Consider the following 22,571-nt stretch of genomic DNA (forward strand, 5'->3'; position numbering starts at 1 on the left):
TACTCTCTCTCTCTTAAATAAATAAATTCTTTTTTTTTTTTAAAGATTTTATTTTATTTATTTATTTGACAGAGAGAAATCACAAGTAGATGGAGAGGCAGGCAGAGAGAGAGAGAGGGAAGCAGGCTCCCTGCTGAGCAGAGAGCCCGAGGCAGGACTCGATCCCAGGACCCTGAGATCATGACCTGAGCCGAAGGCAGCAGCTTAACCCACTGAGCCACCCAGGCGCCCTTAAATAAATAAAATCTTAAAAAAAAAATAAAGGTCCTCATTATAGCATTATTTATAATAGTGAAAACTTCATTCCTTTAATAATTAGTTTATAGTTACTGAGTATCTTATATTAGCATATAAGATACGGAGTATATTACATTATTTTATATTCTAGGTGGTGTGCTTGACACAAAGGATATAATATTGAACAAACAAGACCAGTTATGTGGTTCGGAGACTGAGGCGTTTCGTGGGACTCAAACGGAAAAAGCTGGTCATTCTAGGTAGAACTCAGCCACGATGGCACTTAAATGGAAATGTTTACGAAGTTCTAATACAAACATTTAATAAAATAAGGGCAAATCAAAAGTAGAAATGTAAAAACTATTAACAGGGGATAGTACTTATTGTAAGATCAGAAGTAAAAAAAGTACACACTGAACACTATTAGAACTGTACATATGTACATAAAAAATTTAAAGGCAAATATAAATAGCTCATTGTGATTATTTTTCCCATTTGAGCTTCTGATAATGTTCAATTTTTTTAAGAACTGAAGGAAAAATTCATTCTAAAGAAGTTACCAACACTTCGATTTTTATTTTTTATTATTTTTTTTTAAGTAGGCTCCACAGGAGGCTTGAACTCACGACTCTGAGATCAAGACCTGAGCTGAGATCAAGAGTCAATCGCTTAACCGACTGAGCCACCCAGCACCCCAGTTACCAACATTTTAGAAAACAGTTATAATTAAATGCACATAAATGGGCCAAGCAAGTGAGTTCAGGAAAATGTCATTGGTTAACTGGAACCATCAAAAACTGATAGGAAAGTTTTAGCTGTTTTCGGGATGTATATCTCCTAAAAATTACCTTCTGTTTCAGATTTTTGCCACATTTTTAGAAAATTTGCAAAGCTATCTGTTCTACCAAGTTCTAGTTGAACTACAAGGAATTGTTCTGCAAAAGATGGGTATTTTTAGTCCTAATAAAATATGATATAATTTGCTGGGAAGGAAAAGTTCAGTTTATAATTTAACAGAAGGCGGCAGGCAGGCGGATGGTGAGTTCCTTAAAGGCCAGAATTCCACATTCCTAATGCCCCAAACAACAGCGGCCAGTCGCCCCCAGTTTGCTCACGAAGCCGAAGTACTGAACACTGTCTACTGTACCCTCGCGCACACGGGGTTTCTTCCAATCTCCACTCCTAAGGCATCCGAAGACGGCCCCGATGAGGTGGGGATTGATGGGAGTTGTCATTTATGAACCTCCTTGTATTTTACTAAAAATTGAGCTTTTATCGATTTTGTGAAGGGAACGTTTAAAGCTTTCATCAAGTTTTCCAGGAGCTCTAAAACCCCAAAAAGGTCAAAATGTACTATTCTCGGGGCGCCTGGGTGGCTCAGTGGGTTAAAGCCTCTGCCTTCAGCTCAGGTCACGATCTCAGGGTCCTGGGATCGAGTCCCGCATCAGGCTCTCTGCTCAGCAGGGAGCCTGCTTCCTCCCCCCTCTCCCTCTGCCTGCCTCTCTGCCTACTTGTGATCTGTCTGTCAAATAAATAAATAAAATCTTTAAAAAAAAATACTATTCTAGGGTGCCAGGGTGGCTCAGTTTGTTAAGCAGCCGACTCTTGATCTCAGGGTCATGACTACGAGCCCTGCACTGGGTTCCGCTTTAAGCCTCCTTTTTAAAGAAGTGCTACTCTAAATAAGTAAACAAAATTATGAGATTTCCTAATGACTTAGAAATTTAATAACTATATAAAAGCCCAGTGAGATCATAGAACCAAAGAAGTGCTATAACAAACTTAAAACATGCGTGAAGACAATCAAATTCCTCAACTCTAGGTTAAATTCACGCTTGACTGTGAAATAGCACAAATCCATTCGAGGCTTTACTACTAGCAGTAATCAACCCGGTGAATAACTACAGAATATAGCACTAAAAAACTTCTGATGACAACGCTGTTTTGTTTGTTTGTTTTTTAAAGATTTCATTAATTTATTTGACAGAGAGAGATCACAAGTAGGCAGAGAGGCAGGCAGAGAGAGAGGAGGAAGCAGGCTCCCCGCTGAGCAGAGAGCCCGATGCGGGGCTTGATCCCAGGACCCTGAGATCATGACCTAAGCCAAAGCAGAGGCTTTAACCCACTGAGCCACCCAGGCGCCCCAACCCTGAGTTATCTTAAAAGTACTTGGGAAATGTGCTATTTTAAAGGAGGCCAAAGGAAAAAAAATTATTTATTCATTTTATAGTCAATGTGTCAGGCACTAAACTAGACACTGAGACTGCAAAAAGAATATTTAGATCTTCTAAGAAGCGCAAAGTCTACTGGAAAAGACAAAAGTAGAAAAATATAATCATTTATAATATAAGCAGGTGGAAAAGAACAGTTTCCTGGAAAAGCAAGAGTATTTCCAGAAAGAATCGATACCTATGCTGGGGTAGTTTCCCTGCTATCGGAGAGAAGTGCAGGCAGGGCTAAGGTTTCAGGCGGTGGGGATGTTTACAAAGGCACAGATGGAATCTTCCTGTGCACTGAGGGTGGAAGGGAAAAAAGATCCAGACTGGAAGTAACCTGCCGTGAATTGATGATGAACTTGGATGCTTTCCAGAATACAAAAAGCTGCAGCCACTGAAGGTTTTTAAGGAGTTACTTGAAAAAAAGTTGGGAGTTGTGAAAGGTAAGTCTGGAACAATGTAGAAGATAAGAGTAATGTGGGAAAGAACAAAAGAGATAAAAAAAAAAAACTTTACGTGAAAGTTATTTTTTCTGAAAAAATTAATTATGCCTCTTTTCTGGAGTTCAGGTTTTTATATAGGACTTTACAAAGAAGTGATACATATTTGTCGTTTAGAGCCTTAATTCGCAGTAGCGTTCACAATTCTCAGAGAGACCTGTCACAGGCCTGCCGCTGGTGCACGAGCAGCACAGCCCGGCTGCCTTACCTGTCACGTTACCTGTAACAGAGAGGCTCGTCACCGCCGCGCTGGTCAGCGGGAGGACTGGATTGACCGTGAGGGTCGTGGCCGCGCTGCTCGTCACAAGGCTTGGTGTGGTTGCCACCTAGAGGTCAGAAATGGAAATATGCAAAAGCATTTTTAAAAAATCAGAAAATGTATACCAATACTGAAGATGTATTTTGCCTGTAACAATTTTTAAATTCCAGATAAAAAAGAATTAAAAGGGCCTAAGAGGGAATAATTTTATAATCATCTTTTGATCTTGGAATTGAGAAAATAGACATGTTCAAAGGCTGCTATTAGAAGTTGGTTTTCTTTCTGATAGGAAAAATGGCTTTGCCCAGGTTTTAAAAAGAAATAATTTAGAAATTCCTAAATTTCAATGATGGTGAGTCAGAATTACTCCAAGTAAATAAAAAATATTATACCAATTATCAACTTAATCTACATGAAAACTATTCAACAGGATCAGAGAATCAGGGAATCGGATTGCTTTTACTTTTGGTCAGGTGGAGACAAGTGTCTTATTTTTATTTTTAATGAAATGATATTATGGAAAGAATGTGAGGCAAATTTTTTAAAAGCTTGCAGTTTCTTTCTGAAATAACATAAAATACTTCTACAGTTTTGTAAGAAACACTGTCTTCCTTTCAGTAACAAATAGATTCAAAACACAAAATAGCCACCTACATAAAACAGGACCGTATCTAAAGACTATCTTTTTCATAACTACTATGTCAGGAACTTCATGATTAAAGCCCAACCACTCAACAACCACAGCTTTCCCTTAACAACCTGTACGTGCTCTTAATGATGACTTTAGTTTAAAAAGCAGTTTTCAAGTGATATTCAAATATAATAAGAACAAATTAATAAGGGAAGATCAAAAATCCAAACCCAACAATCTACTTCTCATCTGTGGAATTCTGGTTGGAAATATGGAGTCACATTTGCCATCATCCTTAAGATCAGGGGAGTACATGACCGCCGCATGTTCCCTCAGTTCTAGAATACTCTTCCAAAGCAATGCATTCAAGTTACTCAATGAGGTCAGCAAAGAACAGTCCCACATATGTTTGAGAGTGAAGACGTGAGATGGTTGAATTCATACCAGTTCAGAGCTAAAGGTTATATGGAATTCACTGTCACCTCTTCATGTAAGTTTAATAAACTGGATTTTAAAACCCAACATGAATATAGGGGCAACTGCGTGGCTTAGCCGATTAAGCATCCCACTCTTGATTTCGGCTTAGGGCGGTGAGACTGAGCCCTGCGTTGGATCCGTGCTGAGTGGGGAGTCTGCTTGAGAACTCCCACCCGCTCCCCCTCAAAACAAAACAAAGGAAGAACAACAAAACCCCAAGACCCAACATGAAGAAAAAGCAACTAAAGATTTTTTTTCAGGTTACTGGAACCCAGCAAATCTGCTCCCACAGTTCCAGAGTAACCTAATAAACTACATCAGAGAAGAGAATAATGAAGCAAGCCACCATGAAACAGGAAAAGATTAAAACTGCTCACTTTAAAAAAGAAAGATCACTAAGTTCTTGGCTTAATGACAATATGAGATTTAATTACTTTAGTATCATTTAATTTTTTTAAACCTCCGTCTTTTTTTTTTTTTTCAAGATTTTATTTAGTTATTTGTCAGAGAGAGAGAGAGAGAGAGAGAACACAAGAACGGGGAGAAGCAGGCTCCCCGCGGCGCAGGGCGTCTGATGTGGGACTTGATTATGACCTGAGCCGAAGGCAGACGCTCAACCAACTGAGCCACCCAGGTGTCCCACTTAATAACATTTAAAATATAAATTTACATACACTTACTCAACGTGAACATCTATATACAATAAAGTGCTGTTAGGAAGTAAGTCAATTTCATAGATCATTTATAAAATTATAGAAATCCGTCCTTGAGCTTGCGTCCTCTATTTTTTATCCTTACCAGTGAGGTCGGACTGGGGAAAATTGCTTTGATAGGTGAACTGCTGGTTCCACCACTGCTTGGTGGGTTGATTCTTTTTTCTTTCTGGCGACGGTTACAAAACCAAACACGAATCACTTCCTTTTCCATACTGAGCTGATCAGCAATCATGGTGATCTCTTCCGAGGTAGGCTTTTGATTCTAAAGGGGAAAAGAAATCATCTTTTGGAATACCTTTTTATTATTTTAATTAAAAAAATTTTTTTGTGGGGGGGCAGCTTTTTAAACTACTGACATAAATAAACTAATGGGGAGCGACAAATCGGAGAATGAAGCTGGGATACCTATGACCATATTGGCTGGCTTTTAACGAAGAACTTCTACAGATAAACATTCTAATGAACATATATTTATTAAACTTATTCATATTAATTAAGAGTAAGTTATTCTTTTTTTTTTTAAAAGATTTTATTTGTCAGAGAGAGAGAAAGAGAGAGAATACAAGCAGGGGAGCAACAGGCAGAGAGAGAAGCAGGCTCCCCACTGAGGAAGGAGCCCAACACGGGGCTCGATCCCAGGACCCTGGGATCATGACCTGAGCCGAAGGCAGATGCTTAACCAGTTGAGCCACCCAGGTGCCCCAAGTTATTCTTGAATATATATATATATATTTTTTTTTCTTAAGGGCTATCAATCTTGAATAAAATTATCAATTTTATTCGATTTATCATCAATACAACTTCGTTATCTCAGTAGGAATTTAAGAGCTTCTCATGCTTCAGGACATGCCTTCACCAGGACAGTGAGGCCTGCAATAAGCCTACTGGGCAGGTAGGGCGGGGATTCACAGATAAAGGGACTTCAGCCTAGGAAATCCAGTAACTTGACCAGTCACACGTCGAATGGATAAAGATTCCTGACTCAGTGTTCCTCCCGCCTTTTCTACATTAGGGAAGTCAAAATGTGACGGGAAGCTCAGACTGCGATACCCCGGGGGCAGTAACTAACAAACGAACAGGCCAACCCGCTCTTGGCGATCCAAGGCCCGCAGCCTGCCGGTACCAAACGACTATTCCAGGCGCCCAGACACTAGTCACACCAAACTATCCGTGTGTCGCCGGATCTACCTTGAGGAGTTCCCTCCCTGGATGTCTTTGCTCTTGCGTTTCCTCTGCTTCCAGTGCTTCCCCCGCTCTCCCGGGGCAGCTGCTGCCTGTCCCACTGGGGCTCACATGGCTCGAGCCTGGGCTTTCCTGCACCCTGCACGCTGGTTCTGTTTCTGATGTTCAGTAACCGGCTTTGCCCACTGTTCTCCACTAGGTTACAGGACTGAGGCCAACAAGTCCGTCTTTTGTCACCTACAGCACCAAACATTACACAGACAATCATATGTACAAGAGAAGTAAAAACCTAACCTCCAAGAAACTCTTCTCTAAGGCCACACGGATGTTGGTCTCTATGCTGGTGCGTTTCTTCCTCCTGCGGTTCAAGCCTTCCATTCCCAGCCCTGGAGAATTCAGGGCACTTGGGCTGGAGAGACCTGAATCAGATGAGAGGTTCTCTGTAAGAAAGAAGAAAACACAGAAGTCAAGTTAGTGGAGCGTGATTCATGCACGTGATACATATATTAAGGACAACAAAACTGATAAAAATATGTTAAAAGCAAGCACGGGAAGGTTTTCATAACCTACATTAAAACATCATTCTCTACCATAGATCTTTCTAAGTAAAGTTTAAACAAGGTTCGGGCACTGAATAGTCCAATGGCCCTGGTCATGTCACAGACATCTCTGCGTTTGTCTGCACTGGACAGAAAATGAGGTGTTCGCACCTGCGGAATTCAGTAAGACAGACTGCTCGTGCTGAGGCCTCCCCCCCGCACCTGCGGAACTCAGTAGGACTGCTCATGCTGAGGCCTCCCCCCGAGCTGTGGAAGCAGATCGTCCCAGGGTGGCTATGACAGGTCTGTCTTTTCCAAAGACCTGACTTTTGTTCATATCTACAGTGAGAACCACGGTCTAGAAGCTCTCTGTGGTTCCTTACGGCTCTCAGAGCCTATGATTCTGTGACTCAAAATCCAAATTTTCCAAAAGGAAATCTCAGTACAAAAGACCGAAGTTAAAACCAGCAGTGCAACTTTTTCTCTATGAAATATTACTAACAAAAGCAGAAATATGATCAATAGGAAGTTTACAATGATCCATCAAGGAAGAACCTATAAATCTGTTTTTCAAGCGTTATCTAAATACACAGGACTTCTTATCCTCTTGCTTCGACTATCCCTAACTCTGGTTCAAATACAAGAAATATTCCAAGGCTAAAAATCATTGTTCATTGTGTACTTTGTAATTACTAGAGCTAAGTGCATGACTCTCTGACTTACGGCGTCATAACTGACAATGACCCTTCCAACATGAGTGATTTTCGATGTTCTGAAGTACCAAGAATGCAACAGGAAACATAAACCCATGTGTAAACATCTGCTGCAAAATTCCACTGGACAGTGAGGAAGCGTCTTATACAGTCACTCACCTGCATCATTTAGCCACTTCTCCAAGAGTGGCTTTAGCTTGCACATGTTCTTAAAGCTGAGGTTCAAGGCTTCAAAGCGAGAGATGGTCGTTTGGCTGAAGTCATTTCCATACAGTTTACCCATAGCGAGCCCAACATCACCCTGCACGGTAATACAGAGCAGGAGGGGGAGAGGAAGAGAAGTAATTTGTCTCACTAATGTCCAAAGTCCTCACTCAAGGGTGCTGCTGCAGAAACTGTTCTAAAGACTCAACAATCACTCCCTTTACCGGGTCCCACAAATGCATCCAACCTTGGGCCAAGCACAGCATTCAACAAGGAAGGTTACTAGGCCTGAATTATGACAGAATTTGTGACTCCGATTTTCTCTCTGTTTTGAGTCTCTTCTTGCTACCTCATGTAACAATCAAGCTACCAAATATTTCTAAGTTTCAAAAGACAGTGCTGATATCCTATCAAGCCCCTTAACTGATACAACCACAATGATTTAAATAATCCTTAAAGCCAGTTACCTGTGTGTCCTATAGAGTTAATAGATGTAAATGCTTAGATAACTTCAGGTCCTTCTGAACTAGCCAAACTTCCTGTAAATCACTGTAGAATCTAGAAATAAGGCCTCGCTCTCTCTGCACGTTCCTCCTGCCCCCCGTAAAGTATTTCTGGAAGCAGTGAGAAAAAATCTATTTTCCACCCTTAGTTTGGATTTCAAAGTTGGTTACAAAAACAGGTATCCTAAAAGACTACTTTTGTAACCATTATAGAGACAGAAATTCACAGTAGAGAGGTTTGACCCACTTAGTTAAACCTTCATGGGCACTGGAAACTTGGTAACCTTATAGCAATAGAACAATGATCCCCTGAATATATTACAAAAGATGTCTTTCTTTATAAGCCTATAACCTTTGAAATGTATACAGTGCTTTTCTTCCAGCTGAATCTCTCCTGTTAAAGCTGAAAAAAGCCGTTATCTTAGTAGTTATTTTATATACAGGTAATAGAAACTCATGGGAGTTTAAATGATTCATGCTCTCATTTCAATTAGTTTAGTGGCAGGACAGAAAGGTAACATTTCTAGTCCTAAGTACTACACAGCCAATTCTACCATGCAACAGCCAACTCCCAACAACTGCAACCACACTTACTTTGAACTGAGATTATCCTAGTTGTTGGGGACACCCCCCAGCCCTCCCAATCCGATACTACATCATTTATTAGCACCTGCATCTAGGTGGTAGTTAAGGAAAGGAAAAAAACCTTCCCCCTGCCCAAGATTTTATTTCTTTACTTGACACAGAGAGGGAACACAAGCAGGGGCAGTGGGAGAGAGCGAGCAGCAGACTTCCTACTGAGCAGGGAGCCCGATGAGGGACTCGATCCCAGGACCCTGAGATCATGACCTGAGCTGAAGGCAGATGTTTCACTGACTGCGCCATCCAGGGGGCCCCCCCAAAAACAAACATTCTTAAGAAAACTCCATTTTCTTACTGGTGCGCAACTTCTGATAAAAAGTTTAACAGAGGTATAGGTTTAAATGTTCAAACTAGGGGTGCCTAGGTGGCTCAGTGGGTTAAAGCCTCTGCCTTCGGCTCAGGTCATGATCTCAGGGTCCTGGGATCGAGTCCCACATTGGGCTCTCTACTCAGTGGGGAGCCTGCTTCCCCCTCTCTCTGTCTGCCTCTCTGCCTACTTGTGGTCTCTGTGTGTCAAATAAATAAATAAAATCTTTTAAAAATGTTCAAACTATATGATAAAATGAGGTAGAGAGAATATCAGAACTTCAACTGATGTGGCTACCTAAACTTGAATTAATTCAAATCAAATAAATTAAAAACTCAGTTCCTTATTAGCACTACTAGCTGTCTGTCAAACGCTCAGTAGCCACACGTGGATAATGGCTATTGTACTGAACACACAAATACAGAACATTCCCACCATCACAAAAAGTTTCATTGACAGCTTTGAACATACAATCTCTAAAAGCAGAAATGGACTGCTTATTGATTTCCTTCCAATTATAGTAAAACCGAAAGAACCAGGATGGTGTGAATAGGTATAACTGGTGTCCATTACATTTATATACAAATGTATCTGTAGAAACAGGTTTATCTATATCGGTATCATTATACATTTGTTAGATCTTACTTCAGTCAATCAATAAATATTCACTATAAACATGCTTTGTTTGTCACATATATGCAGGTCTGGGCCACTTTATTTGTTTAGATTATAGCTTTCTAGAAAGCTGCACCAACTAAACCTTGCAATTCTCTGAGAAGAAGAGCTGCTGTAGTAGTCAGATGAAAATAAATGTCTTCTGACATCATATCTGCATAATTTGCTAAGAATTTCTCAAAAACTTCTGTAATATCTTTCTATGAAAAGTAACGCTATTGGTAAGTATACAAAAATAACACATCAAAAATCACATCACTATAAAAATAAATGTCTTTAATGGTGGCTACACATAGAGCCATGCCATCAACTATCCATGTGGGATTTATAATACAATTTTACTTCGTACTTTAAAAAATTTTTAAAAGATTTATTTATTTATTTATTTGAGAGAGAGCATGTGAGGCGGTGGGGCGGGGAGGTGGTTGTGCAGCTGAGGGAGAGAGAGTCCTAAGCCGATTCCACACTGAGTGCAGAGTCTGACATGGGGATCGATCTCATGACCCTGAGATCAATCCACCAAGTGAGGGAGCCTGACTCGGGGCTTGATCCCAGGACCCTGAGACCATGACCTGAGCTGAAGTCAGGCATGGAACCACCTGAGACCGCCAGGAGCCCCTGATACTTTTTAAAAGAGCAAAGGCTGCAATTTGGAAATAATGAATCTACCACATGTGATAAAAGTGTTATACTCTGGTATGCCTCCCAACTGTATAGTGACGCCTACAGCAATCTTTTAACCAATTAAGTAAATAGAAAATTACTGTTTAGGGCATGCCTGGGAGGCTCAGGTAATGATCTCAGGGTCCTAGGATCAAGGCCAGTGTCGGGGGCGGGGGTCCTGTCAGCAGGGAATCTGCTTCTTTTTCTGCTCCTTCCTCCCTTCATGCTCTCTCTCGCATTTTCTCTCTCAAATAACTAAAATCTTAAAAACAAAAAACAAAAAACTGCTGTTTAAAACACTTACTAACGTGTTGTTTAAACTAACAACTATCCCTGTGTGTGTATATAAACAGGATACAAAGCAACCTTTGAAAAACTACAACTGGGATAGTGTGACTTAAAAATAAAGGTTGAGGGCACCTGGGTGGCTCAGTGGGTTAAGCCGCTGCCTTCAGCTCGGGTCATGATCTCAGGGTCCTGGGATCGAGTCCCGAATCGGACTCTCTGCTCAGCAGGGAGCCTGCTTCCCTCTCTCTCTCTCTGCCTGCCTCTCTGCCTACTTGTGATCTCTGTCAAATAAATAAATAAAATATTTAAAAAATAAATAAATAAAGGTTGATTTTCCCATCCTGCACCAGTAATAGGTGCTGTAATCCACGCAGTTAAATTCTGCAAAATGCTGCCAGTGGTATGTCAAAGTCATTCTGAAAAATCAGTAAGAGTCATCCCAGATAACAGGATAAAGCCAAAAAGCACCAAACCATAACGAAGCTCCTTTCCGTAAAAAGAAAGAGAAAGTTAAGAGAAGGAGAAACAACACTAGCAATGTTTTGGCTCAAATGCCACAGAAAGGCTAAACGCTATTTGGGTAAAAGTTAAAAAAAAATTTTTTTTTAAAGATTTATTTATTTGACAGAGATCACAAGTAGGCAGAGAGGCAGGCAGAGAGAGAGGAGGAAGCAGGCTCCCCGCTGAGCAGAGAGCCCGATGCGGGGCTTGATCCCAGGACCCTGAGATCATGACCTGAGCCGAAGGCAGCAGCTTAACCTGCTGAGCCACCAAGGTGCTCCTAGCTTTCTTTTTTAAAAACAAGCCAGATTGTTAAGATATTTCAAAAGTACTGAACTCTATGAATTGTAATTTGTTTGCTCACAAAGATAACTACATTTTCTCTAAAACTGTATCTACTTAAAAAATCGTTTCATGTTCCTAATATGTAATTAGTTTCTTTAAGCAAAAATAACTTACCAGAGAAATATAAGGAACAAAAAGTCTGCTCTTAAAAACACAGAGGAAAGAGGGATATCATCCCTGGTTTTTGATCTACCACAACAGCGCATACTTTACTTTCAACTGAAAATAATTTGGACAATGTTTAACTAGTGGCTTAATCTTCACATGGTAATTATATTCTAAGAAAACAGCAGGTTTTTCCTGATTCCATAAAAACACCCAATCCTCTATACTTCGGCAACTGTTTTCCATCTAATGATCTCATATCATTTTACATAACTGCTATGCGGCTTAATTCTTTCCCTGCTTTCAAAGTATCATTTGTGACCCGTTCATCGGAGGTAACCGTGGTAGCACTTGGAACAAGGGTACCGCATACCCAGACGCCTGTTCAGACCGTTAAACTTATTCCACATTAAAAGCCCTCTGCTAGGTGACATTAAAAAAAATTAATTTGGATTTTGATTAATTTTGACTTTTCAGATTTAACAGATTTCTATTTGTTTACTTTCAGTTTGGGCTTATTGTGTGTGTGTGTGTCTGTCTTTCTCCACTGGCCCCCTACTCCCTCCCAAAAATCTGTTTGAAACAATTCTCTCAGACTTTCCCCCTGCAACCTTTACTCAGAGCACTAAGGCCTAGAACCAGATGTCCCACAGATAAAACCCTCACTATAATTACAGTATTCCCAAACATAATCTTTTAAACTCTCACCTTTTATTGGTCTAATTATGACTTCAGAGGCCGGTGTTCTGAGAGACATCTTAAAGATTTTAACCTAACATTAAAGATTAAAGATTTTAACCTAACATTAAATCATACATTTATACTGACTATATGATGAGCAATCTAAATCTATAAACGCAGAAAACGGCTAAGAACAAGTTCCAATCTAAAACTAGGCGACACCAAAGCCGGGGAACCTTCCGCGTCCTACCTGAGTGAATCCAAGTTTGATTCGTCTTTGTTTGAAGGTCTTGGCAAACTGCTCAAGCTCCTCAAGGTCACTGGGCTCCTCCAGGCTGGGGGTATCGATTCGCTTTGGTGTCGACTGGCTCTGGGGGAGTGCCTGGATCGGAGTGGCTGCTATCGTGCGCGTCGGGGTTGCTGGCTGTTCCGGGGACGGAAGGACATGAGAACAAGCGCACACAATGACCCACTGGGATGTGCCACACGCGAACAACTTACAGAGCAGCAGCCTTTGTAAGAACTACGTGGACCGTGGGACCCGCGGAAGGCACAGTGTACCGGCCCGGCGAGGAGGGCAGCGTGCCAGCCCGTGTGTGCCACGGCTACGCTTACAGTTAGACACGTCCAGTCCAGGAGAAAAAATTAACTACTCAAAAATGAAACCCATTATACTCGGGTTTTCAAATATATGTGTGCATAAGATACTTGTGTTCAGAGCATACATAACAAATTAGACTATTTTAAAGAATCTCTTCATCAATATGCCACTTAAGGTGTAAGTTTCAAAAGAGCAGGGACCACATCCGTTTTGTTCATCACTAGCACATCTCCAACTTACAACACAGTGTTATAAAAACAGTTTAAGGGGAGAGTAAATCACCTACAGTTTAAATGACTTAGCTTCTTTTTTTGTATATCTTTTCGTAGACCTACACTTCTTTCCTTTTTTATGCTGTTTTCATTTGTTGTACTATGTTTATTTAACCTCTACATGTATCTCACACAAGTTCTAAGTAATTTTCATATCTTCAATAACAAGTCCTGCATCTCACACATCAGAGTAACTTTTATATTATTAAGACACTGGAAGGGTCCACAGGGCACAAAGTCAAACAGTAAACTTTGTTTTTACTCAGGTATGACTGATGTAAAAGAAGCTGTATACATTTAATGTGTGCATCTTGAGGAGTCAGAAGATAAGGACACGTTCGTGATTGGATACTGTCACCATACACAATGCCCTAAAACCTACTTATTACCTCTACCAGGTTCTTCTCTGCCTTGGATCTACATTCCTAACTTTAGAGATTTTAGAGAGAGAGAGGGAGAGAGAGAGGGAACACAAGCAGGGGGAGCGGCAGAGGAAGACGCAGGCTTCCCACTGAGCAGGGAGCCCGATGCAGGACTCGATCCCAGTCCTGGGATCATGAACTGAGCCGAAGTCAGATGCTTAATGACTGAGCCACCGAGGGGCCCCTCATTCTTAATTTTAACTGTAATTATAATATATATAATTTTATGCTCTGCTTCATAATTATCATTTTCAAAGGCTGACTGAAGAGATATTATCCTAACTAACTTAACAATTTCTTCATTGCTAGATACTTTTTTCATTTATGTTTTCGTTAAGAGAGTTACCACATAACATAATGAAAAACTTTATACATAGGATTCTTTTTCCCACCTTTGTAACTAGTTGAGATAAATTCAGAAGTGATTTTCTTTCTTTCTTTTTTTTAAAGATTTTATTTATTTACTTGACAGACAGAGATCACAAGTAGGCAGAGAGAGAGGAGGAAGCAGGCTCCCTGCTGAGCAGAGAGCCCGATGTGGGGCTCGATCCCAGGACCCTGAGATCATGACCTGAGCCGAAGGCAGAGGCTTTAACCCACTGAGCCACCCAGGCGCCCCCAGAAGTGATTTTCTATACCTGGTTAAAGGGCACATCATAAATAATTCCATGGCTTTTGATATACATCATTTTGGTTCTCACTATAAAATGCTAGTTTCTTCGACATGATTGTGGTAGCAGTTTTTAAAGATGTATTGCTAATTAAAGGAGTATATGGTACTTCACTATTGCCTTAATTTGAATTTCTTATTACTCGGAAATTTTCCCATGTGTCAATTATTACTTGTATTTCTTTATCAATCAATTTAGATCCATAGCCATGTGTCTATTAATGGTCTCTTTATTCTAATCCCTATGGAGCTCACCAGATGTTAGAGAGTAAATCTTTGTTGCATTAGTACAAATAGATTTCGCAATCTGTTTTTTTCCTTTTCTTTCTCAGTGTACATAGGTTTTAAACTGTCATTTGGGTGAACTTTTTTTTTCTTTCTAATATTTTATTGCTTCAAATCTGAGAAAGCTTTCACTTATTTCTAACTCAGATAAAATTCCTTTAACAGTGTGTTGGCTTCCTCTCTGTTTTTAAATATTTATTTAAATCTATCTAGAGTTTATCTGAAGACATGAAGGTATAATCTTTCTTCTTTTGAATAAAATACTAGATTTCCTTATTACACAAACATAAGGCTACTCTGTTTTGCTCCCAAGCCCTGATTGGCACCTGTCGGTGTGAGTCTTCGATCGTGGAAGGTGCTGCCTGACTACAGCCGAGCTGCAGACTCAAGCCTTCCTGGGAAGTAGCCCAGCTGAGGGCGTCGAAGCCGGCATGACAGCCAGAGCCTGCGGCTGTGAGTTTTCTTGTAATTTACATGCGTCCTACACCCCAAACTTCAACCTGGAGAGTGATGTGCTCTTTCCAACCGAACCAGCCGGCCCAGAAACCACGCGGTAGACACGACCCAGGCCCACAACTGGAGTAAGCGCGTCTCTGTCATCCTGTCTCAGTGAGGACAACCAAGCTCCTCTCTGTCAGATGCTGCTGACGAGGCAGGTCGTTCACCCTGACCGTGCGCGAGGAGCCCGACCCCGCACCAACCGAGTTAGAATCCTGCAGCTGCGCACGCCCCAGGGACCCTGGCTGCCCGGCAGAGGTGAGTCTCGGCTATTGAACTGTGACTTCATCTCCAGGCTTGAAGAAGCCCCGTCCTCCAATGAGAAAGGACTAAAAATAGCGTCCCTCTTGGTGGGGTGGTTACAGATAAGTTACCCCAACTCCAGAAACCTCAGGCTGCACCGGGCCAAAGCTAGCAACAGCAGAGGAGAAGTCAATGCCCAGGGGTCAGGTGAAGCCACACCAGCCTTGCCCTGTGAGCTGAGTGTGGAAGCTGGGAAGGAACTGCTGGTACAGGCTTTTTTCCAAACTCCAACCTGATTTTTATATGCAGCATAATCACAATGAAATGTAAATTTAAAAGTGTACAGTTTGATGCTCTGACAACTGTATATAGACATAGAACTGCTGCAACAATTAAGATATACAACATTCTACAACTGTATATAGACATAGAACTGCTGCAACAATTAAGATATACAACATTCTACAACTGTATATAGACATAGAACTGCTGCAACAATTAAGATATACAACATTCTACAACTGTATATAGACATAGAACTGCTGCAACAATTAAGATATACAACATTCTACAACTGTATATAGACATAGAACTGCTGCAACAATTAAGATATACAACATTCTACAACTGTATATAGACATAGAACTGCTGCAACAATTAAGATATACAACATTCTACCCCCCACAAAAGTTCCTTTGTGCTCTTTGCCACCAATCTCCACCCTTAGCCCCCAGCCCCTGGCAAGCACTGACAGGATTTCTGTCCCTACAGTTCTGCCTTCTAAGACACCACACATGCTGAATCATACAGTCTGCTGCCCTTCGTGCTGGGCTTCCTCCACGTAACACGATGCTTCCAAAATGCACACACGTTGGTGAGTGTTTCACACGTCCATTTCTTCCCATTGCCAAGCAGCATTCCATCATAAGGATATGCCAAAAATGATGTCACCTAGTCACCAGCTGCTGGACATTGAGGTTGTTTCCAGGCTAGGATGATGACGAATAAAACTGCTCTGGACATTTATATACAGGTCTTGGCTCGGACATATGCTTTCATTTCTCGGAGCAGAAGTGCTGGGCCATAAGGTACCTGCATATTTAACTCTGTAAGAAACTGCCAAACTGTTCTCCAGAGTGTTTGCCCCAACTTGCAGCCCCACCGACAATATATGAAAGAACCCAGTTGCTTTCCACTTGGTATTGTCACAGCCTTTTAAATTTTGCCCATTCTAGTGTGTGTAGTGATAGTTCCTCTGCATCTCCCTGATGACATATGATCTTGAGCATCTTTTTATATGGTTACTGGGCATTCACATACCTTCTTCTTTGGTGAAGTATTTTCAAATATTTTGCACATACCCCCCTTTTTAAAATATTATTGAGTTGTATGAATTTGTTTTAAATTCTGAGCGTAAGTCTTATCAGATATAAATTTGAAGAATATTTTCTTCTAGTCTGTGCCTTTTTAATAAACAAAGAATTTTCATTTTTATAAATTAATCATTTTCTTTTATGATTACTGCTTCTTGTGTCCTATTCTTAAAAAAAAAAAAAAAAGATTTATTTATTTTAGAGAGAGAGCACACATGCAAGAGCCAGAGGAGGGGCAGAGAAAGAGGGAAAAGGAAAAAAGCAGACTCCCTGCTGAGCATGAAGCCCAAAGTGGGGCTTGACCCACCACCCTGAGATCATAACCTGAGCTGAAATCTAGAGTCAGATGCTCAATTGAGTGAGCTACCCAACACCCCTTTTTGTGTCCTATTTAAGGAATCATTACCTTCGGGTGCCTGGGGAGCCCAGTTGGTTAAGTATCTGCCTTCCACCCTGGTCAGGATCCCAGGGTCCTAGGACAGGGCGGGGCATCCCGAGCAGGGAGTCTGTTTCTCCCTTTCCCTCTGCACCCCCCGCATCGTTCTCTCTCTTACTTTCTTTCTTAGATAAATAAAATCTTAAAAAAAGAAGGAGGAGGAGGAGGAGGAAGTCATTTTCTTTCCAAGGACACAAAGATTTTTCCTAAGTTTTCTTCTGGAAGGTTAGGTCCATAACCCATTTCAAATAAATCACTGTAAATTGTGTAAAATAGAATCAAGATTCTTTTTGGGGGGGAGTGTCTATGGATAACCGAAGGCTTTCCTTTTCTCACTGAAATCCTTTGGCATCTTTGTGGAAAATCAGTTGGCGATAGATGTGTAGGTCTCCTTACCCTTGTATTCGGTTTCACTTCTATCCGTGGGCCATTATCATCCTACCTTCATTACTACAGCTTTATAACATTTCCTGACATGAGGTAGTCTTTCAACTTTTTTACTTTTCAAAATTGTTTGATTACTCTACGTCCTCCACAATTCCATATAAATGTTAGAAACACCATGCCAATTTCTATTTTACTTTTTTTTTTTTTAAAGATTTTATTTATTTATTTGACAGAGAGAGATGACAAGCAGGCAGAGAGGCAGGCAGAGAGAGAGGAGGAAGCAGGCTCCCTGCTGAGCAGAGAGCCCGATGTGGGGCTCGATCCTAGGACCCTGAGATCATGACCTGAGCCAAAGGCAGCAGCTTAACCCACTGAGCCACCCAGGCGCCCCAACCAATTTCTATTTTAAAAAGCCTGTTGGGTACTGATTGGAATTGTTTCAATCTATAGCTTGACTTGGAAAAGAATTCACATTTTAGCAATGTAGGTCTTCTGATTCATGAACATATCATATCTGTCCATTTATTTAGGTCTTCTTTAATTTCACTCAGCAATATTTTGTAGTTTTCAATATGTAAGTCCTTCAGATGACTTGTTAAATTTACCCATAAATACTGTAAATATTTTTCCTCTTAATTTCAACTTCCAAACAATCCTTGCTAATACTGACTGATCACTAGTCCTACATTCTTGCTAAACTCACTTATTAATTCCAGCAGCCTTTTGTAGATTCCTTAGGATTTCCTACATTGACCATCATGTTGTCTACCAATTAAGACGGGTCTACATCTTCCTTTCTAATCTGTATGTGCTTTATTCCCTTTTCGTGTGTTACTGCACTGCTAGGCCCTACAGTACCATGCTGAGTAAGTGCGGACAGTGGACATCCTTCCCTTATTCCTGATTTTAATGGGAAGTATGATGTGGGGTTTGTTTGTTTTCGGTAGATGCCTTTTACTGGGTTTGAAAACTATTCCTAGTTTGCAAGAGTTTTTTTTTAAAAACATAAACAGATGTTGCATTTTGTCAAATGTGGCAATGTGCTCATGATAACTTTCAAGACTATAAACAAAGAGAATCAGAGCTGGAAGAGAGACTCAAGATCAGTCAGTTCAACCTCCTCAACAACAGAAGAAGAAATGACCTGCTCAGAGTCACAGGTGGTTACGAAGCAAATGATCTATTAAATCTCAAGATGCTGACACATTAACTCTAATAGAAATGAGCCAAAGCAAGATCTTAGAGCCAAAAGGAAAGAGAACAGAGAGGTCAGAACGTCTCTGCAATTTCTGAGAAAGTGCCAAGGCCAATGATGTGTTTGAACCGAGGCACTAGGTTCCTAATGCAAGTGGAAATCTCTACAGACAACTGAGGGGAGGGGTCAGGGAGATGAGATGATGCTCAAATAGCCAGAACTCACTGCTCATCTGCCACTAACAAAGTTATTCTTTATAAACACATGAGCAAACAGGAACTCCCTAAAGGCGGTCAAAGACGACATCAGTTTGGTGGCACTGCTTTATCAAGCTGGTAAGTTCTGTTTTGAATCTTTGATCACTTTGTGAAAACTATCTGGATTATTTTTATCAGGGTATGATGGGGTTTTGCTGTGTTTTATGATTTAACCAAGTCCAAGAATCCGTCAAAACATCAGGGTAAGAGAAAACAACCGTCCCCGGGAGAAAACTGACCTGGGAGGTGAGGGTGATGCTTGGCTGTGACTGTAGGAGGTTGGCTTGGCTTTGCTGAGGTAGTTGCGTTAAAAGATTTTGCGCTTGCAGGAGACCTGTAAAACACAAACATGTCGTGTCAGAAACACTCAAGATTGCTTTGAACATACAGCAAAACCGAGAGTAAGAAAGTGAAGTGAAAATTTCCAACTGATCTCTTGATAGTTTTATCAGTCTTAAAACTCTTAATGTCTTATTTGCTAAAAATTCAATCTTGTTAAATACAAGTTGGGCAGGAAGACAAGAACCATTAAAGTAAACGTGACGCATTTGTTTGATCCTGGCTCTGAGGGGCTCTCTGGTTGGCAAATCCTTTATGTTAGTTAGTAAGGAATGGATGAAAATGAATAAGTACTTACTCTAAATGGAAGCAGCCTGAAACTCTAAAAAGAGCTCACCTTCTTAACCCAGACTGCACTGGAAACTGCCAGTAGATGCTGGACCAGAGGACTGTCTGGTTCAGGGAGGGAGCAGGCTGTCTATTAAGTGGGACAGGTATTTACACAAGGAAAGGTTTTAGAATGAATCACCAAGACGAAGAGGGCTAAAGGACAGAAGTAATGAGGCACTGGTGGAGATGCACTCATGTGTCTTGGGGTGAAGGCGTGATACCCTGAAATCTCTCTACAGTGACTCCAGTAACCAATCTTACAAACATGACTGAACTTAACTGTTTGGTACAGAAATGACAAAACAACTTTTGGTATTAAAAGGCCTCAAACTTTTTTTTATAACTCAAAAACCTGCAACTTCTAATATAGTAAATACCCTTGTCCTTCTCAAACTTTAAAACAAATGACTGTTAAAAGCATATGCTTTTAATGCTCAGCCCACATGTCATAATACATTCTCAAGAAAAACTATCAAAATACTAGAAGTAATTTATGTGAAAGATTTCATTTAGGTTTTGGCCAAGCTCTCGGTTCCCCCTTCGTGACTAAACCGAGGAAAGGCAGTGAAGGACTTGACCGAAAGGTGCATTTTTCTTAACACGAGTACTGAGTTGGAAGTTAGAGTCAATGCAGTAGAGCGGTTGTGCTGATGGACAGTTCCCGGGCCGGCGAAAGTAGCCGGTGTAGGAGCCCCCGCGCGGCGGCCCAGTGCGCCCACAGGAGCGGCGCCGGCGCTCACCCTGCTGGCCCTGGGGCGTCTGGGAGATGATGAACTGCGCGGGCTGCAGGTTGGCGGTCGGATGCACCAGCACGAACTGCTGCAGGTTGAGATTCTGCTGCTGAAGCTGCTGCAGTTGCTGCAGATCCTGGAAAACACAATTAAAACACAGCTTGGAGATCCCGAAATCAAACTCCCTGAATCATCAGGTTCTGCAGAGGATAAACTGGGTCATCCAAATAAAAAAGAGTCAATATTTATTTTACAGTCTTCCGTCTTCGGAACGGGGTGTGCCTGGGGATGTGCATGAAGAGGAAACAAAGAAGAACCCGGAGCGGCCAGGAGGACTCAGGAGTTGTGTGGCAAGCTACTGCGTCCTGACTCAGGCCAAACCTAGTTTCCAAGAGTAATTACGAATTTCCTCAAAACAAACGGTTATGGTTGAGTTTGTAACATGTAAAGACCAATATGGGTTTTACAAATCGAGTGAGGAAAGAGTATGTTGAGTTTTTGAATATTCAACTGATCTTTCTCTTAAATAAAAATTGAGAGCACTATGTCTGAATTTGCATCAATAAATTAAAGTATCTATAATGATTCATTAAAATTGGTACCAGTCTAACTCAACTGCAAAATCAGTGTAAAAACAACTAAAAAGAGCTATCCACATAAAAATCCAATCCACAGCATACTGAACTTGCTTATCTCGGCTTAGTGTTTCATAGTTTTCAATGTGCTTCTGTGCACGTTATCTTATTAGAATAATGTCAACACAGGGTCTCAGATCTTACACACTTAATGTGAATTTGGTGATGAAGCAAGAAGCCAAAATTAAACATCTTGGTAAAGCTTGTATAGAACAGTCATAAAAATTAGTCTGACACGTATTCTTTACTCAATAGTTTACTGGCTCCTTTGCAACATCTAGTCCAATTTGAGCTACACTGCAAATCCACTGCCGCACTTCGGAGTCTCCTCTAGGGCGGTTAAGGACCATCGTCTCACACTAGACTCCGAAGAATTCTTGGTAGGACTTACCGATACGACTACCTGTACTTTCTTCCTCTTCTCAAGATAAAGGGTTTCACTGACCTTTCTTCCTTGGTAGCACTGTCTGTGCATCGTAAATAACTTTTTAGTATCTGTGGATACTTTGCCCTAAAACGTGAATGTGGAACCCAAAGCCCACTCTCCGCACTCCGGAAAGTGAGCGCCTCCTTTGGCAGCGGAGAGCCCGCGCCATCCCGCCCACTCGAGCGGCACCGGTCGCCGCCGCACCCGTGAAAGAACCAGGCCTGCCATAATTAGCTAATTAAAATAAATACAGTCATCCTTTGCTCCAGAAATATGCCAACTAATTATTCAAGAATTGTCACTTCATATAAACAGTCAGTTATTCAAATAATCAGTTATGTGTTTATAATATCAACTCAAATTAGCAAACAAACGTGTTATTTCCAGCTCGGTGGCAGCAAGGAAGGCTGCCGTGTCCTTCCTGAGCTCTCGGGTCCTGAGGGGCCCACACTGAATGCTGCACCACAGGAAACCGGCCCTTCTCTGCCTCCCCCAGGTGCCCGGGCCACCGGAGACACTCACCTGCGCGATCTGGATGGGCTGCGACAGGGGGATCTGCGTCATGGGCGTGGCGGCAGAGGCGGAGATGGTGGCCCCGGCTGCGCTGTGCTGTTGGCTGGCCGAGTGTTGCTGCACGGCGGCGGCCAGCAGCTGGGCCTGGGCCTGGGCCTGCTGGAGCAGTAACTGTTGCTGCGCCGGCGTCAACGTGAGCTGAGCACAAGCACAAGCCACAGTCTGAAAGGTGTGAAGGAGAAGGGCCCCCAGTGCGAGGCACCTGCTCTGCGGCAGGTAACGCCGGCGGTCCAAGACCTTAGCTGGCCAACCGCACCGGCGAGCCCGAGACAGAAACGTTCATCGGCAATCAAGCTACACTTCCCAGCCCAACATTTAAATTAAAATGGTGGCCCTCACTCTGGACTTAAACAATCATTCAAGCTTGTCCTGGGTCCCAGGGTTCAGGCAAAAAAGTAATTAACTAGTAAGCAAGGAAAAAAAAGAATCAATGCTGACAGGATATGAAAAGAAATTTACACCCAACAGAACAGCAAGTGATTAGTCAGATGAATGAGGAACCAGGATGCTGGA

The 22,571-nt window shown here is 41.6% G+C and overlaps 1 protein-coding gene across 10 annotated transcripts in view; it reads right to left on the bottom strand.

Annotated features, from left to right (window-relative positions):
- POU2F1 (POU class 2 homeobox 1) overlaps positions 1 to 22,571 on the bottom strand; it is a 181,903-nt gene that overhangs the window by 24,343 nt on the left and 134,989 nt on the right. For 6 of the 10 annotated variants that reach the window (XM_045084631.1, XM_045084623.1, XM_045084628.1 and 3 more), the window contains 8 exons: positions 22,008 to 22,196; positions 20,433 to 20,559; positions 19,263 to 19,357; positions 12,635 to 12,808; positions 7,630 to 7,771; positions 6,513 to 6,658; positions 5,119 to 5,298; positions 3,162 to 3,279 (listed from right to left, as the gene is read on the bottom strand). In XM_045084631.1, coding sequence (XP_044940566.1) covers positions 3,162 to 3,279; positions 5,119 to 5,298; positions 6,513 to 6,658; positions 7,630 to 7,771; positions 12,635 to 12,808; positions 19,263 to 19,357; positions 20,433 to 20,559; positions 22,008 to 22,196 — 1,171 coding nt within the window. The remainder of the gene's footprint in view (positions 1 to 3,161; positions 3,280 to 5,118; positions 5,299 to 6,512; positions 6,659 to 7,629; positions 7,772 to 12,634; positions 12,809 to 19,262; positions 19,358 to 20,432; positions 20,560 to 22,007; positions 22,197 to 22,571) is intronic. The other 4 variants (XM_045084632.1, XM_045084624.1, XM_045084626.1 and 1 more) reach the window with 2 other exon arrangements.

Source organism: Mustela putorius, unplaced genomic scaffold, assembly GCF_011764305.1.
Source record: "Mustela putorius furo isolate JIRA1106 unplaced genomic scaffold, ASM1176430v1.1 tig00000785_pilon_pilon_pilon, whole genome shotgun sequence".
In the NCBI taxonomy this organism is placed as follows: Eukaryota; Metazoa; Chordata; class Mammalia; order Carnivora; family Mustelidae; genus Mustela; species Mustela putorius.